This window comes from Miniopterus natalensis, chromosome 2 (genome assembly GCF_054644295.1).
Source record: "Miniopterus natalensis isolate mMinNat1 chromosome 2, mMinNat1.hap1, whole genome shotgun sequence".
NCBI lineage: Eukaryota > Metazoa > Chordata > Mammalia > Chiroptera > Miniopteridae > Miniopterus > Miniopterus natalensis.
The window spans coordinates 173301927-173319959 of NC_142082.1; the positions used below are offsets into that span (position 1 = coordinate 173301927).

Consider the following 18033-nt stretch of genomic DNA (forward strand, 5'->3'; position numbering starts at 1 on the left):
CCGTGGACACCCCCATCCCGTCCCCCAGGAAGATAATGAGGTTCTTGGCAGTCATCTGGGTGGGCTGCAGCTTCTTGGCGATGTCCAGGGCCTGGGCTGCCTGACGGCTCCAGAAGGCTGGGTCTTCCTCCTCAACTGGAGGATGCCCAGGGAGAGCCATAGCCTCAGGCCCAGCAGCAGCAGCAGCAGCACCCAGGCTCCCTGCATGCCTATGGGATGGCAGGAAGGTGGCAGAGCTGGGACTCCAGAGGGACTGGGACCCTGGTGAGGCTGGAACTTGGGCAAGGCTGAGACACCAGAGTACCAGCTGCAGTACAAGCTCTACTCTTCAAGTGTCGAGTGTTTACAAAGGCTTCTGCTTTCCGCACACACAGGCTTCCTGTGGAATTCTTCAAACACTTTGAAGTGTGTCTTTTCAATGAGATGGATCTTTCAATACTTAAATTTCAGGAATGATTTAATACGTGGGAACACTCAAGATGGGCACGAGTTGTTTTATGTTGGAAACTCTTTTGTCATCAGTTTTCAACTGTTGCTTTACGCAGGCAGCTTGAAAATGTAAAAATTTAAACCTTGGCATTGATCAATAGAAAACAGAACCTATCGCCTACACCTTTCTTCCCTCTCAGGCGAGGATCTCCTAAATGCTAAGGGTCTCAAAAGGACTTGCAACCAGGGAGAAATGGGCAGCAGCAGCTCATCCCAGGCCAGCCCCCTGAACCTGTCTCCAAGGCCCCCTTTTGTCTGACTTTCCAGGGAGCTAACAGCAGACCTGCCTTTGCTCACTTTTTCCCCCATAACATTTCTAGAGAGCCAAAGCAGCTCCGCCTATGCTCTCCCCTGTTGTTTTTTTTGGTTTTTGTCCTAAGCCTTTCCTAGTTTCACCAGCCTCAGCTTTAATAAACATACTCTCAAAATCACCTGGGGAAAAAAAAGAAAAAGAAAACAGAACTACCAAAGACTACTTTCTAACTCATTTAATTACCAAATTGGTAGACTGCACCTGAAATATGTTTTCTAGAAATAATTTTCTTGTTAAAATAATTTATCACAATATAGCCCCTCAATACACTGCTTCCATAAAGTACTCATAGATATCAATCATATTGCTCAGCTTTTCATCATTATATTTCCAGCCCTGTAAAATTGTGTGTAAATCCAATTGTTGAAAAAATTTAATGTGTTTATGTGTATTTAATATCCCAATGGTAGATTTTTCCAGTGTCATTTCAGACCATTTCCCCCCCAAAATAGTCACATTCAATTCTTCACCTCGAGTGGACACATATCAAGTTTATTGAGCTCGATTATTTTTGAAATACCACCACCATCCACTTTAAGCTTTTCCTAGCTTTTTACAATAAAAAAAGGTAGAAAAAAAATGAATTTTAGTTATCTTTCAGAGCCAAAATTAAAACACTTTAGAACAAAATGAGGCCAAATCTTTGCAATTCCAAGTGACTAGACACCCAAAAGAAACACACTATAAAACCTGCCGATTTTATGCCTGCCCAGAGGTCTGAACTGAATTCCTTTTTATTTTTATTTTTTATTGATTTCAGAGAGAGGGAGAGGGAGATAGAAACATCAATGAGAGTCATTGACCGGCTGCCTCCTGCACGCCCCCTACTAGGGATCGAGCCTACAACCCAGGCACTGCCCTGACCGGGAATTGAACCGTGACCTCCTTGTTCATAGGCCGACGTTCAACCAGTGAGCCACGCCTGGCTGGGCCTGAATTCTTTTTTAATAATTTGGATATTTCTTCTCTTTCTCAGTGACACAGGAACAACACCTCCAGAGAGTGGTATTTTTGGATTTATGATAAACTTCTCTGCATTTCTTGGTAAGTACACAAAAATTATTATAAATAAATGAAAAGTTCACAATCTCATGTGCTGTGTATAATTTTTATTGTCATTTTTAAACATACTTAATTTTTTTTAGGACAGTTTTAGGCTCACAGCAAAATTAATCCAAAGGTAGAGATACCCTACATAGCCCCGTCCCCCTACCCCCAGCCCCCAGCCTTCCCCATTATCAACACACCCCACCAGAGTGGTACCTTGTTGATGAACCTACGCTGACACCTCATTGTCATCCAAAGTCCATAGTTTACATCAGAGCTCATTCTTGGTGTGTGTCATTTTTAAAATGTATAGCCTTTGCAACTGGAATTTTGTTCTACTTTGAGAAACAAATATGATTTGAAATCCACAGCTATTTATGGCCTCGTAGACCTGTTCCTCAATTTACCTGTCAACTGACCACAAGATTATGAAGTGGATTTTGAATGTAATTTGATTTTTTAAAATTGTGATTTATATACAGTACATTTGTGTAAGCCAAAGACACTTAGTGTGTAAGCTAATGTTTCTCAACGTATGTTCTGAAGGCAACTTCCATGAAAATCATGTGGGGGGCTGGTTCAGATGCAGGTTCAGGGCTACACCACACAGATCTACTCAACAGAATCTCTGGGAGTGGGGCCCAAGAACACACACTGGGAACCAGCAGTGTAGGGGACTTGGATACTCCCTAAAGCTTTTGAACCATTGACTAAAGTGTAGTCTTACCTGGTGGAGAGAGGGGAAAGGGGAAGTAGGGAAGTTTGTCTCCAACTCAGGCATGATTTTTCTTTTCAGTTCCTCAGGTGCCCCTGAGATGCAGTTGATAGGATGTAACCCTCTCATGAGCCAATTAATGTAATAACCGAAAAGCTCTGTCTACTATGGAGTGGTCCTGGACTGTAGATGTAATGTAGAGGTCTCTCTCTCTTAGTCCTTTCATACACCCACTCTGTGGAACAGTCAGGTGTTTCCAGGGGCCTGTCGTGTAACCAGCACTCTGTCCCTCTCTACTGGTACAGGTGGGAAGGGACAGAGGTGCTGGAAACTCTACCTAGTGACTTGGCACCTTTGGAACTTGTTCATCCTTGGTAGAGAGAAAGTTTCACCCCATCACCCATCTGTGGTCTTCTCCTCCCAAGGTTTTGGAGGTGAGCAAGGGGAAGTAGACATAGTCCATCAATCCGAGCACCCTCTTACATCATCCTTGCCCGATTAAAAAGACAAAGAGACTATTTTGTCAGCAGCAAGCAATCAATATGGTTTTTGCTTTTAGGCAAGGCAGAATCCGACACGAATGTTTTTGTTTAAATGTCTATGATAAATGATTAGCTTTTAACCTGCTTTTAAAGTTCAGCACAAATATTATGGCCATCACACTATTTCAATACATAGAAATCTACTTTATTCTTTTAACCCATGCATGATATTGCTCTTATGGATGTATTGTAATTTATTTAATCAGTCGATAGACCTATTTGTGCTGACATGGCAAGATCTCTGTGGTACATTTTTAAGTGAAAAAAAGGAAGTCACAGAACAGTACGTGCATGATAGCATTTATGGGAAAAAGATAACAGCCAAGAAGGCGTATGGGTGTGTCCCCATCACACTGGGGAGAGAGCAAGGTGGGGTAAGGAAGTACAGGGCTGGGTGAATGGGGAGGCTGTGACAATTAGGAAAGTGAAAATACAAACTTTATAAAAAGCAATGTAGCCCTGGCCAGTGTTGCTCAGTGGTAGAGTGTCAGCCCTTGCACCGAGGGGTCTCTGGTTCGATTCCTGGACAACGGCACATACCTGGGTGGCAGACTCGACCCCTGCCCCCGTTGGGGCATGTGCAGGAGGCAACCAATTGATGCCTCTCACATCGATCTCTCTCTCCCTCCCTGTCTCCCACTCTCTTAAAAATCAATGGAAAAAATATCCTCAGGTGACGGTTAACCAAAAAAAAAAGAAAGAAAGAAAAAGAGAAAAACAATACAAAGCTGTTTCTGTGTTTTCCATTCTAAACGGTCAAATAATAAAAATTCCCTACTGCTCCTTTCTCAGGTGCAGCCACAATGTACACAAGATACAAAATAGTGGAAAAGCAGAATCAAACCAGCTACTTCAGCACTCCCGTTTTCAACTTGGTGTCCTTAGTTCTGGGATTGGTGGGGTGTATCGGAATGGGCATCGTCGCCAATTTTCAGGTACGCCCTGACATCTTTTCGGTTATTAGGGGGGAGACGGAGAATGTGTGTCTGGAGAAGCAAGAACACAAGAGCCATGCTCGTGCCAGTATAGCTGTCACGTAGTTGATGAGTTTATCAAAATGGGGGTAATTTGCTGTTTAGAAACAAATGCCATTTGGAAGTCAGACCTGCCTGGTACTGGGGGGCAATAGGGTGCGTGCGTGATGGGGAGGAGAGAGTGTGCTTTGCACGATGCCGTGGGCCTTGCAATGCTCCCTGTCCTCACTGATGAGGTTGACGTGCTGGGAGAGCTCCTTCAGCCACTGTGGTGATTTCACTAAGCATGAAAATATCTGTGTATGAGTGTGTGTGTGTGTGTAGTGTGTGTATGTACTGATTCTACGGTTTGAACCTCTGGTGTTCAATTCAAACAACGGCATCTGATCTCTTCCTTTCACAATAAGATATAGGTAGGTGTAAGTGAAATAATTTGCTCAGGGTTCCTTAGCTAATTAGTTGCTGAGCCAAAATGTGGCCCTGGCGGAGCCAGTTAACTTACATGACAACTGAGCCGGCTCGATGTAGTCTTATTGTGTCAAGTGTCTGGAAAAAACCCTGCCCGTTTCATTCTAATTGGTGGATCCCTGTTCCTCCCGAGGTCTCTTTCAAGAAAGCATGGGACCTACTAATCTATGGAGACAATGTTTAATATTTTAAAAATATTCGTTGTGTTTAAAATTAGTTCTAATTATAATAGTAGGGTTGCTGCAAGGATTGCATGAGATAACGCACAGTAACCAGCAGTCTGTCCTTGGCGGTCATCGCGGGTGCGTCACTATAGGCTGACACCGGAGCCGTCCTGCTCTCTCCGTCACTGTTGTCACCTGTGACAGCAGAAAGGAAGTTACTCCAGGACGACTTCTTGTTCGGCCCAGGGGTCAGCTGGAGGCTAATGTCCATGTCCACACACCGAAGCAGCAGCCGGGGGTGCTGCACCCTCGTGTTGATCTGGAGGGTAATAAATAAGCTCAGGCCTCCACCCACGCCATCCGCTTTCCGCCCGTTCGCTAACGTCTGCTCCTTCAGGAAGGATGACCGTTGTCACAGTCCTCTGTCTGACCTCTCACCTGCCCCACGCAGGCCTCACGGAGCCACCATTTCTGCACCGCACTTGGGGATGCCATCTGTCAGTGGAGGGAGGGGACATTATAATGAAGTGCTCTGGGGAAGGCAGGGCTGTGTCGTGGGGTTGAGGGGAAGGCCCCTTCCTTATGTTACAGGGTAGCCTCAGGACAGCCCACGAGTCCAGGATATTCTCTCAGTGAGTTTCTGCTTTGGGATGTTACAAATCTGTAATTATTAGTGACCTTGTTCACGTGGGAAGCTGGGAAGGTGGGAACCAAATGTGTGGCCTCCCTGAAGCAGGGGTGTAGGCCTTCGCAGAAAGCATTCTGTGAACTAAACTTGCTTCTGGCTCCATTTCACTTTCCTACCTCCCCTTTTTTTTAGAAAGAAAAAAATAGTTTAATGTTCAACTGGCCAATACGGAAGCAGGGAGCTTGTGCTCTAAACAATCTGAATCCCCGATGGCCTATAGGTTATAGATTATATGGGGCAAAATCGTAAGACACTTTGCGTTAGGGGTTCAGGTCATGCTGGAGCTGATTGGTCACTTCAGGTCTTGAGGACAGTTCTGAGGTCTGTTCTGGTGTCCCTCTGTCTGGTTTCATGAGGAAAGTAGCCAGGGGATCTGTTCCACCTTAGGGCTCAGGAACTGAAACATAACTTAGGTCAAGATGTTATCTTTAACCTGCCAGAGGTCCTGACTATGTGGGCTTCTGCTGCCCGAGGGGTTGCTGATTATTAGGGGAAAGGCTAGGTCTCTACAGTGTAGAGCAGTGATTTTCAACCTTTTTCATCTCAAAAAATATATTTTTTGCTGATCTGACCAAAAAAAAAAAGTATAATTTTGGTTCATTCACACCAGATGGCTCTTGTTGTGTTGGCTGTTGTCGTGGTTTTTTTTTAATTTGACTATCGGAGGGCAGAGAGGTCAGTGCCCCTGACTAAATAGTCTGGTATTGCATGCATGTTTTAAAAATTCTTGTGGCTCACCAGTGGAAAATCACTGGTGCAGAGAGAGAGAGAGGGGAGGAGAGGAGAGAGCGAGCTCGCTTTCCCACCCTCATTGCCCGCTGCGTGGAAATCAGACACACCACGCGCAACGCAGGTTGCCCATGCCATTCCCCGCACGGTAGACTCTGAGGCATTCCCACGTTTTCTGACTGGATGCATTGATTTTCAGAACGTGCACTGAACATTTTCTGTGACATACTTCTGAAAACAATCAGCGCTTTAACTCATGTAATTCTAATTGCAACCTTAGAAGATGGGTGGTATGATTTCCCTCCTCAGGGAGGCGGAGGCCCAGGAAAGGGAAATGGTGGGAGGGCGCAGGCAGGCGTGGCCCTGGCACCCAGCAGCTCGCGGGAGCCTGCGGGAAAGGTAACCTCCGGCTGCAGGAGGCCTCTGGGAGGAAGAAGCCCGTCAGCATCGTCACCATCGCAGAGCTCCAGCCTCGCCAGGCGGTGGGGAAAAAGGGAGGGAGGCCTGGGACGATGCCCTTGGCCTAGGAGAGTGCGGCTAGGAAGGGTTCAGCGCGGGATCTGCACGCTGACACCCCGATCCCTCTGCTCTCCAAGCCCCGCAACGTCGCAAGTGACACACCTGTCGACGCTTAAACCACAAAGGGCAGGCTTTTGGAAGAAAGCCTAGGTGGTGAGAGAACCGAGCTCTTGGTTCTCTTGAAGGCTTCCGTGATGCCATTACAGTTTTACAAGCACCAGAAACAGAATCGGTAACTTTCCCGAGAGCAGGGTGTTTGCCTTGTCCCTGGTCCCATAAACCCGTCTTTGCAGCTTCCTTGCCTGATACCGCGTAACCACTCTCGGACCCGTTACCCTGAGGAGGAGGAGAGAGGCCAGGGCAGGGGCGCCGGCGCGGGCTCCTGGGTGGGGAGAGAACCGCGCTGGCGGGAGTGGCGGGGAGCCCGCTCCGTCCCGAGCTGGCAGGCGGGTGGCGGCCCTGTGCCGCTTCGGCCTCGGCTGCGCTTTTCCTCGGGAAGTTGCCTTTTGGGAAAGTCAGGTTTTCCAAGGCTTATCTCTCTCCATATTCTAGTTTCCTCTTTTTTACTCTCTTTTCCATTAACAAGGGAGTTTTGATAAAGATCTAAAAAGGGCATGGGGACAGCCCGGGTGGCTCAGCGGTTGAGCAGGAGCCCAGGGTCAGGGCGCAGGCCCGGTTTCAGGCTCCGCCCCACGGGGCGTGCAGGAGGCGGCCCATCAGCGACTCTCATCATTGAGGTTTCTCTCTCCCTCTCCCTGAAACCAACAAAAATAAATAAATAAATAACAAAAAGGGCACCAGGTTTTCATTTTATCTTCTGTCCAAGATCCATGTTTGATCTAAGAGTAATTTCCTTTCAAAAGGCGTCTTGGGTGGGGGGCATGTGCTCCTCGTGACAGCACAGCCCCCGCTGTGCCCAGGGCCTTTGCTGCGCCACCGGCAGGTTGATGCGGGTTGATGCGGGCCCGTGCAGTTTGCGGATTGACATCCTAAAGGCTGTGTCGACTTGGGCAAATCCCCTGCCGTGCCTGTGGGAGGGGAGAAGTATGTAAAATCTGAATGTTGACTTAGCATGGAAAAAAAGAGAGTGGAAAGAGCCAGGATTCTCAGAAGATTATTCCCAGAAATGGCTGAGCAGTCAATGCCTTGCGTGTTGTTTATTTTTCCTTCGTCAAAGGTGCCCAACATTAAGGGGGTGAAAAGGGTTTGTTTTTCTTAATTGTGGGTTGTTTTTTTTTTTACTTTTTGCTGTTGTTTAATATTGTTTTCCCCTCAGTTTTACTGAGATATCACTGACATATAACAATGTATTCGTCCAAGGTATGTAACATAGTGACTTGGTATATGTATAGATCCTGAAATGATTACTGCAGTAAGTTTAGTTAACATTCACCACTTCTCATAGTTACAATTTTTTTCTTGTGATGAGCACTTTTAAGATTTACTTTCAAGGAAAAAAAAAAGATTTGCTCTCTTAGCAACTTTCAAAACTACACTTTTGTTCAACTTAGTCACTATGCCGTACATTATATATAACTGAAAAATTTTTACCTTTTAACAAAGTTTTTACCTTTTGACTCCCTTTACCCATTTCTTCCGCTCCTCAACTCCCCATCTCTGGCAACCACCAGTCTGTTTTCTGTATCTATGAGTTCAGTTTTGTTTGTTTTTTAAGATTTTACATATAAGTGAGATCATACAGTATTTGTCTTTTTTTGACCGATTTCACTTAGCATAATGCCTTCAGATCCATCCATGTTGTCATAAATGGCAAGGTTTTTTTCCTTTTTTATGGCTGAATAATATTCCACTGTGGGGAAGGCTTTTCTCTTGGCAATCTTGTGTAAGCAGCCACATTTTCCAAAGGTGGGGTGGGTACATCTGTGACAACAGATGGCTTGGGATAGCCCAGAGGAACTGAGTGCTTGGACCACGGAGTGGGTAGACACGCGTGGAGTAACACATGTGTGTGACTCTCCCCCTAGGAGCTGGCAGTCCCTGTGGTCCACGATGGCGGTGCCCTCCTGGCTTTTGTCTGTGGTGTGGTGTACACGCTCCTGCAATCCATCATCTCTTACAAGTCGTGTCCGCAGTGGAACAGCCTCTCCACGTGCCGTGTGCGGATGACCATCTCCTTCATTTCCTGCGCAGCCGTCATCCCCAGTATCCTTTCTCATGTGTCACTGTCCTTACAAGCTTGATACCCTCCCCCACCCGCCCCCCTGCCCAGCAAAAAAGCATGAAAAAAGCAAAGATTCACGGCCAAAGTTTCCATATACTTCTGAAGAACCATCGGGAGAAAAGTGTAAGTCATTGAGACTAGGTCCCGACGTGGTCAGGGTAGATCAAAAGAATGTTCAGGAAAGAGAATGGCTTGAGAGGGGAGTGGAAAAATGTCGGGAAACGTCAGTCTCCGTTTACTTTCCTTCCACCAGGGTCGGTTTCACCAGCCATGGGAAAATATTTATTTTTCCTTGGAGTACTTGGCTAAAGACGCCAAATATTGATATTGTACTTAAAGGAATAGCCTTGAGACGTCCCAAGAGGTCAGACTCCCCCCCCCCGCCCTGCCTGTAGGTGATTAGTTTGACTTCATTTAATCATTCACATTAAGAGGTTTTTAAAAGCTCTATATTATTTATTTCTAAGTCATTTAAAATGCATGTAGCCTTTTCTTTTTATTAGTGATTTCTATTTTCAAAATTTTATTTCATTTTCTAATTCAACGTGAAAGGAAAATATGAATTTATCAGGTTTGTATGTTCTGATTTAGAGGAAGTGAAAGTTCTCTCTCTCTGTATTTAACAAAGAACATGAGAAAGCTGTGGTCTTCAAGGGGTAGAAATTTCCCCATCTTTCGAAATACCATCTGCACTCCTGTCAGAGAAAGCTGCAAACTCATGAAAAATAGTGGTTACTGACACATTACAGGAAAATGGAAACTACTCTATTAGCCATGTTGTCGGCCTGGGTTGGACTGTGGTATCGAGTGGGCAAGCTTGAGTGATAGCATCCCCTGTGCTTCTGATATCGAGCTTGGCGTTGCTCATTTGGGATGGAAGCTACACACAATGTGAAGGCTGCACATGGTCTTGGGTTTTGTTTTGTTTTGTTTTCATCTTAGGGAAAGAAATGACAACATCTGTAAGCACAGAGGAAATAAATCCTAGTATTGAGAAAGTTAATGACAAAGTATGTACCCTGGTTCCTAAGATAGTTCCTTCTCAGGTTTCTTGTCCTGTTTATGGGTTGGAGACAGTCATGCTTTTGCTTCCAATATATTTCCTTTAGACCTTATTTAGCCTGTTTCAGTTGTAAAATTCAGAGCAGAAGTGTTTATATTGTTAAATGCAAAGTATCTTGGTGTGGGAAACTTTTTCTTGCTCCCAACTCTGGAGGCAGACCCCTAAATATTAAAATCAGGGAAAGTTTTAGCACAACAAGCATTTCAGGCCTTAAAGTTTTGCATAGTAAGAGTTCCTGTTTCTGGAGGGTTCTTAAGAGCCATGCCAAGGGGTTGCAGCCCCACCCGAAGCAAGGCATGTCCCTGTATCACCTTAACTCGAACAAACTCATCCATATGGAAATGTGTTTGGCTTAAACATTAGCATGGAATTAAATTTACTTACAAATATTTCAGAGCATCTTTAAAGTGTCTTTGTTGCTCCTTACAGCAATATTTCAGTGAAATGGCCTCATTTAACTACTGATGAAAGTGAGGCACTTTAGAATCAGGCTTCTAGGCCCTTCCTGGTAAACTATCCGTCTTATACTGGCATCTGTATCATTGCCTTCACAAAATGACTAATAGCACCAAGTCCAGGTTCCTTTGCTTGAAACATGTGCTCTGAGACTCCCCCAGAGTGGGCTGTTTCCTGCCCCCTGCTTTTGCCCCCTGCCCTTCTCCTGGATGAATTCCATCCCCTCCACCTGGTCTTGCCAGCCAGTATGGTAGCCACAGGCCACGTGTGGCTATTATGCACTTGAAATGTAGGCAGTCTGCGTTGAGACGGGCCATGATGTAAAACACACACCAGATTTCAAAGACTTAAGAAAAAAATGTGAACTATCTCATTAATAATTCTTTATATTATTACATGTTGAAGTGGGAATATTTTTTTTACCTATTGTATTAAAGGAGCTATAATATTAAAATTAATTAAAATGTGATTGTTAGTGGTGAAATGGCACCAGAATGTTACTGGCAATTGGACCTCAGTTCAGCATCCTTAGTACTTGAGTTCTGGCTAATAAAGAATTCGGAGCCGAGAAACAAATACAAGCAAAGGTTTGTTTAGAAACTCACAGACAGAAGCGAGCCATGGAAGAGTGAGCCAGCTGGGCTGCGTGGGCTCAGGAAACAAGTTACAGAGGATAAAGCAGGGCTCTTGGAGATGAGGAAAGAGAAAGGCAGAGAGAGAAGGCACCCGGGGGAAGAGGAACGGGAAAGGCTTGGGGGTGTTTCCCAGACAGTTTGCACTGGGGAAAGAAGGGGGCGGGAAAGGTGCAGATGTGCTCAGGAAAGGGGGGGCGGGGAGTGGGAAAGAGGGAGAAAGAAAGAGAGAGACAGCCCGGCAGGGTGTGGTTCAACAATTGAGCATCAACCTGGGATCTAGGGGATCGAGGTTCTATTCCCCGCCCTGGCATGTGCCTGGGTCGTGGGCTCGATCCCAAGTCGGGGGTGTGCAGGAGGCATCTGATCAACGATGGCTCTCTCATCATTGATGTTTCAACTCTCTCCCTCTCCCTTCCTTTCTCTGAAATCAATAATGATATATTAAAAAAAGAGAGAGAGAGAGAGAGAGCGCACCAGGTCTTCCATCCTGAGGGTTTTTATCCCCTTTCTAAAGGCAGGGATCTCAATAGAACATTCATCAGCTTTTCCAGGTGTGTCCTTTCAAGGTCCTGGTTGCTAGGTGCCAGGGCAGGAGGCCATTAGCCATTGAAGTTGGTCCTGATGTCATCCATGGTGTTGCCACTCCTGGCCTTGCTGCTTTTCTGGGCCTGGAGCTGAAACACAACTGAGGCCTAGATGTTATCTCTAGTTTGACCAAAGCTCTGTCTCTGTGGTCAACAGGCCCGAGGCTCTGCTTCCAAAATCACTTGATTGGGGTCAGAACCTCATCATCCTGAGGGTTTGACGCTTAAGGGAGCGGTTGTGCAAGGGAGTCATGAGGCCTTTCTCGGGCCCCTTGTTCTTCCTCTAAGCGGGGGAGGGTCCTACCGCATGACTGTCGAGACATGAAAGGTCACCCTGGGGACGAGTCCTTGTTTGCCCAGCTTTGCCCGTTGCTAGGCACCCGGGGCTTCCCGCCCTGGTCACATTCCATACCTGGCCTCGCTCCCCTCTGCTCATGCCTGCCCGACTGCCTCCCACACAGCTGCTGGAAACAGCATCAGCCTGCGGCTGGCGTGTTTCTGTGTGACAGCTTTGCTCTGGAGGGCTCCTCAAACTTCACAGCTTAGAATAAGTTCAATGCCGGAAGGCCTCCCTGACACCCCAGCCTCTTTCCACTCTGAATTAATACTCCTTCCCCTGCCTCCTCGCAGCGCCCCACCCCTGTCTCTCACGTGGCTCAGTCCTGCGCTTCCTTCGACAAGCCTGTGATGTTTCTGGGAGCTGAGGCCAAGGCCGGGTGGCCAGGGTTCCCCCGCCTCTCCCTTCTCCCCCTGTAGCATGGTACCTGGTACCCAGAACGTGGAACTAAAAAACAAATAAATGAAAAAAATAAAGAGGCTTTAAAACTATTAGAAACGGAAGTATGATCATAAAAGGGTCAGAATCTGCTCTGCTTTCTTTTATTTTGCAAAACTGTTTGAGATGATAAGAAGCTGTTATAACCTGTTTCCGTTGCAGAAATGTTGGTATTAAGATTTTTTTATTGTGTTAAAGTCCACATAACATAAAATTCACCATCTGGACCATTTTTAAGTGTATAGTTCAGTGGTATTAAATACATGTTGTGCAACCATCATCACCATTCATTCCATTATTTTTTCATCTTGTAACAAAATCTATACTTGTTAAAAAATAACTCCCTATTTTCCCCTTCCCTCAGCATCTAAAACCACTATTCTACTGTCTGTATGATCTGGGCTACTCTGAGTACCTCATATAAGAGGAATCACATAGTCCTCGTGTTTTTTGTAACCTGCTTGTTATGCTTAGCTTCACGTCCTCAGGGTTCAGCCACGTTGCAGCATTTTGCAGAATTGCCTTCCTTTTCAAGGCTGAGTAATATTCCATTGTACGGCTAGACCACGTTTTGCTTATCCATTGATCTCTCAACGGACACTGGGTTTTAGCTGTTGTGAGTATTGCTACTATGAGCACAGATATACAAATATCTCTTTGAAATTGCTGGGTCATATGGAAATTCTATTTTTAATTTTTTGAGGAGACTTTGTACTGTTTTCCACAGTGGCTGCCCCATTTTACAGTCCCACCAACAGTGCAGAAGGGTTCCAGTGTCTCCATCTCCTCACCAACACTCAATTTTTGTTTTTCAATAGTAGTCATCCTAATGGGTGTGAGGTGAAATATTTTAACACTGTGTAATTATATTAAAATAGTAATCTAGTCTTAACTTTGATGGACCTATTTTCTTCAGTACTTTCCTTAACAGTTTCCTTTTTTTTAGTGATTACCTGTGCTTCACTAATTTCCATAACCAAGCTGGAGTGGAATCCCAAAGAAAAGGTAAAATTCAAGTAGTTTTCCATGTGGTTGCCAAGCCGGGTGATGTGAGTGCGGCTGGGTGAAGCCTTCTTAGGAAGGATCACTGCCATTTCTTAGGACACGTTGCAAAATAGGAAGCAAATGATTAACTTACTGTTCAACTATTTGGCAATTTGTGGGTCAGAAGTAGCTATTGGGGTAATCCCAGATGGTTCCTGGGATTAGTTTCAAAATTCTGAATTCCTGATTCTCTCTTAAACAGTTCATCTATGATTAGTAAAAGGGGTCGGGCATTTAAGGGTCGGGGACCAATGTGGATGACGGTGTATGGAAGCCAGGCGAAGCATGAGTCCAGCTTCGGTGTGAGTGGATGGCTCGTTTCAGGGGAGAGTGACACATAAATAGGGTCAGGTATAAATTTTCCTGGACTGGTTTGTTCAGGGACTTAGGAGGTGGCCATAGAGGCTCATGCCTGAGTTAGGTGACCAGAGTTAGGAGCCCAGAGTTAGGTGACTGGAGGTCGGGACAGCATGGCCAGAGGAAGGTTCTGGCGCGGGATGGGAGCCTGCAGGAGACGAGGGAGAGACGGAAGGTGCTGAGGGAGAGAATGATTCAGACAAATTAAAAAAAAGTGCTTCCTGAAAGTGAGTCATCACAGCAGAGCAGCCTCAGGTGTACTTTATTGTTCAACCACTTGGGGGAGACTTTGCCCCACAAATCAGACAAAAATCAGCTGCCGGGCCGGATTCATCAAAGCATATCCCCAGACAGTTGAAAATCTTTTTTCATTTCATATTTAATCTTAAAAATGTGAAAAGTACCTGGTTTTCTGTTCACTCCATAAATTACCATGCCACTCTTGGATTGCCTTCTGCTCCCAATACCAAGAAATGAAAGAAAATCCTTTGCATGAATTCACTCAATGGAGAGCATTTAGGCGCTGCCTCGGACGGATGGGTGCTGCCTCGGACGGGTGGGTGCTGCCGTAGAGCTTTCCTTGTGCAGTCCTGCGTCTTAACTGACTGGGTAGGGGGGTGAGAACTGGAATGTCCTTGTCTCATTGTAGGTAGCAAGGACGTTAGAGCTTGGCCCGCACTCACACATGGATAGCGGAGGAATCTGGACTGCCGGTTCAGCATACTTTCATTAGTATTGTGCTAAAGAAGTTTCTGCCAGAAATTTATAAGCCGCCTTTATTGTCCTGGGATGATAAGGGGATGGGGCAGATCCCCTGGTTCTGTCGCCAAAAGGAGGCAACTTCTGTTCTCTGCCCCCTTAGTGTGGGGTGGTCAGGTTCTCCCCAGTGTGACCTGGGTGAGGAGAGGGGTGGGTGGTATTGCCCATGGGGGGGGGTAAGCGGAGGTGCCCGAGAGTTGACCTGCCTCAGTTAATCTTTGAAAATGAAAACTGGATCACAGAAAACACCTGTCTCCGTAGAACTGACTTGTAATCCAGCACATTTATTTACACTTGTAATCTATAGCAGAAAGCAAAGGAGAAAAAAAGCAAAGAAACAAAACAGGTCCGTTTGAAGCCAGGCCTGGGAGCCCGCAGGCCTCATTCGGCAGGTGCGTGACGGAAAGATGACGTTAGGTTTCACTCAGACGGTGCTTAAAAATGCTTTTAACGTTTTTCCAGCCCTTAAAAATCAGGAGATCTCCCTCTCGCTCTCTTTCTCTGCCCCTCTCACACTTTTGATTTTACTTTTTTTTAAAAAAGATTTTTAATAGATTTTTAGAGAGAGAGGAAGGGTGGAGGAGAAATGTGAGAGCGACACACAGTGACTGGCCGCGTCCCGCGATCCGAACAGCACCCTCCCGGTGCCCAGAGCGATGCCCGCGCGGCCCAGCGCACCCGCAAGGGCTCTTTCTACCTTTTTAAAGCAACACTCGTGTCGCATTTTCCCATTCGGTGAAAATGGAATTAAGCTGATAAGCATGGGCTCCCCACTTCCCTCTCTTTCTGCAACTCTCAGTTTCATTTATTTTTATTAATCTCCTGGCCTCCGTAGGCAGCTGACCTTGGGACCCCAGTTAAAGCCATGCTTGTTCTTTCTGTCCATTCCCTCCTTCTTGCCCCAGTAAGACAGCCGGTGAGGATGTCACAGCAGCATTTGATTTCTAGCTGTGTTTACATATAACGTCAAGCAGAACTATTTTCTGGACACTTTCTGTAGCTGCGGGAACACACAGCCCAGTGGTGACAGTGAGCCAGTCTCCGTTAGGTGCATGCGCTCCACCTTTGGAAACACTGCGCGAAGCTGAATGCCTTTCAACGGGGGGAGTCCCAGCCTCCAGCGAGCCAGTCCTGGAAAGCTCTGTCTTCTGCTGAGTCCACATTTGCATTCCGGGCTTAGCCATCCTATGGCTCTACTTCTGCTTTTGAAACTATGTAGACAAGTCTTTTTTTTTTTTTTCCAACCGTCACCTGAGGATATTTTTTCCATTATTTTTCAGAGAGAGTGGAAGGGAGAGAGAGAGAAACGTCAGTGTGAGATTGGTTGCCTCCCTCACAAGCCCTGACTGGGGCTGGGGAATCGAGCCTGCAGCTGAGGTGGGTGCTTTTGGCTAGAATCGAACCCAGGAACCTTCAGTCTGTGGGCCGGTGCTCTAACCACTGAGCAAACCCTGGCTAGGGCTTTAGACAAGTCTTAAAGCTAGTGTGCAAGAGCCAGAAAGCACTTCTGGAATAATTGCACCCACATTCTCATGAGGCTCACCTGCACGGCCTTGCCTGCTGTATTTCCTCAAGGGGTCGATTGATTCTCCCTGGACAGCTCTGTCCTCCGCTCGGACCTGATTATTATTTCAGTACATCCTCTAAAGTGGATCGATTTAGGCTAAATTTCTCTCTCTCTCTGATTGCTGTTAGGATTATGCATATCACGTGGTGAGTGCAATCTGTGAATGGACAGTGGCCTTCGGTTTTATTTTTTACTTCCTAACGTTCATCCATGATTTCCAGGTAGGTATTTATCAATTTCAATGTCATAAATTGCTGACAGGATTGGAAAAATCCATAGAAAATTTCTTGCACAAAGAAATAAGAGCACGATTTTTCTTTCTTTTTAATAGTCTGTGTTTGGAAAAATATATGTATTGTGCAGCTTAGTTTATGCCCAAAGGCAAGCAGCTTCAACCAACCAGTGAAGTTTCCATGTATTCTCTGCCGTTCGATGTTTATAGTTATACATCCTGGTTATTTTTTCTTCAGGAGGTCTCACTTACTGGTTCCACATAGTAGAAACTATGTCTTTTTATTTTATTTATTTTTATTGTTAACGCTATTACAGATATCCCCCATTTCCACCGTCTTTGCCCACCTCCACCTGTCCCCCACCCCAGAAATAAGTATTTTTATTTATTTGAATTTTTTATTTGTTTATTTTAGAGAGAGAGAAGGGGGCGGGGAAGAGAGAAAGAAACATCAATGTGTTGTTCCACTTATTTATGCATTCATTCATTGATTCTTGTATGTGTCCTGACCGGGGATCAGACCCACAACCTGGGTGTGTTGGGACAATGCCCTAACCAACTGAGCTACCCACCCCAGGGCCATATGTCTTTTAAAAACAATAAAAGTAGGTTGTTGAAAAGTGTTCCCAAGGCAGAGAGGAGGTGGGACCCTATCAGGTTTGGCTATAGGTAAAAAATACATTTTGGAACAAGTGAATTGGGATTAGCTTCAAGAATATAGGAGCCAAGAAAAGTCTTGAAGACCCAACTCAAGCCCGGTACAAATCGCAGTGAGGTCACGTCTCGGGGGCTGCAGGGCTTTGGGGAGCTGCATAGCTGGTCCTGGAATTGTTGACCTTCTTTTCAACCTTCCTTTTTTTTTTTTTTTTTTTTTTGCTAGAGCGTCACCCTAAGGATATCCACAGAACTCAATAATGACATTTGAAGAAAGACGAACAATATCTTACTCGTTGGAAGTCGCGGACAGTTTCTAGAAGCGGCCCAGGGGACAGGCAGGGTTTGAATGCCGGCCCGCCGCAGGCAGGCATCTGTGGCACGCCCAGGACTTGAATTCCACTAAGAGTTCCCTATAGTTGTACTGTTTCCAAAGGTATGTTTTCCTAGCGAATGTAGAGCACTTATGATGTAGCAATGTTTTTATACTTTTCTAAACTGACACTTTTTTATATTCACAAATTCATTACATAAAAGATAAGGTATTACGGAAAATGGAGAGCTCTTATTTTTCTACAGATTCTGTTTTGTCATTTCTTTGTGTGTGAGTGATTTCTGGAAATACACTAAATGAGGAATTTATTAACATGTAAAATCGGGATATTTTGAGAATAAATGATAATTTTATATCGTGAGGGTGTTTGTACAATTCAATTTATAGTGATCATCAAGATTTAGTTAATATATTAACTCTAACTATGGGACTCTGACTTTTAGATGAACTAAATTAGCAAAATGCTTTTTAAAAATATGTATACATCTTTATTGATTTCAGAGGGAGGAAGGGAGAGGGAGAGAGAGATAGAAACATCAGTGATGAGAGTCATTGATCGGCTGCCTCCTGCACGCCCCCCAACCGGGGATCGAGCCCTCAACCCAGGCATGTGCCCTGACCAGGAATCTAACCATGATCTCCTGGATCCTAGGTCGACGCTCAACCCCTGAGCCACACCGGCTGGGCAGCAAAATGCTTTTATTAAAAAGCCTTAATGCCTCCCTACACATGAACTCTAGGTA

At 45.5% G+C, this 18033-nt stretch overlaps 1 protein-coding gene across 1 annotated transcript in view; it reads left to right on the forward strand.

Annotated features, from left to right (window-relative positions):
- DRAM1 (DNA damage regulated autophagy modulator 1) overlaps positions 1-17785 on the forward strand; it is a 30928-nt gene extending 13143 nt beyond the window's left edge. Inside the window, exons 2-7 of the mRNA XM_087813979.1 lie at positions 1779-1846; positions 3899-4041; positions 8634-8811; positions 13290-13348; positions 16199-16291; positions 17183-17785. Coding sequence (XP_087670105.1) covers positions 1779-1846; positions 3899-4041; positions 8634-8811; positions 13290-13348; positions 16199-16291; positions 17183-17227 — 586 coding nt within the window. The 3' untranslated portion in view covers positions 17228-17785. The remainder of the gene's footprint in view (positions 1-1778; positions 1847-3898; positions 4042-8633; positions 8812-13289; positions 13349-16198; positions 16292-17182) is intronic.
- Positions 17786-18033: the final 248 nt, after the last annotated feature.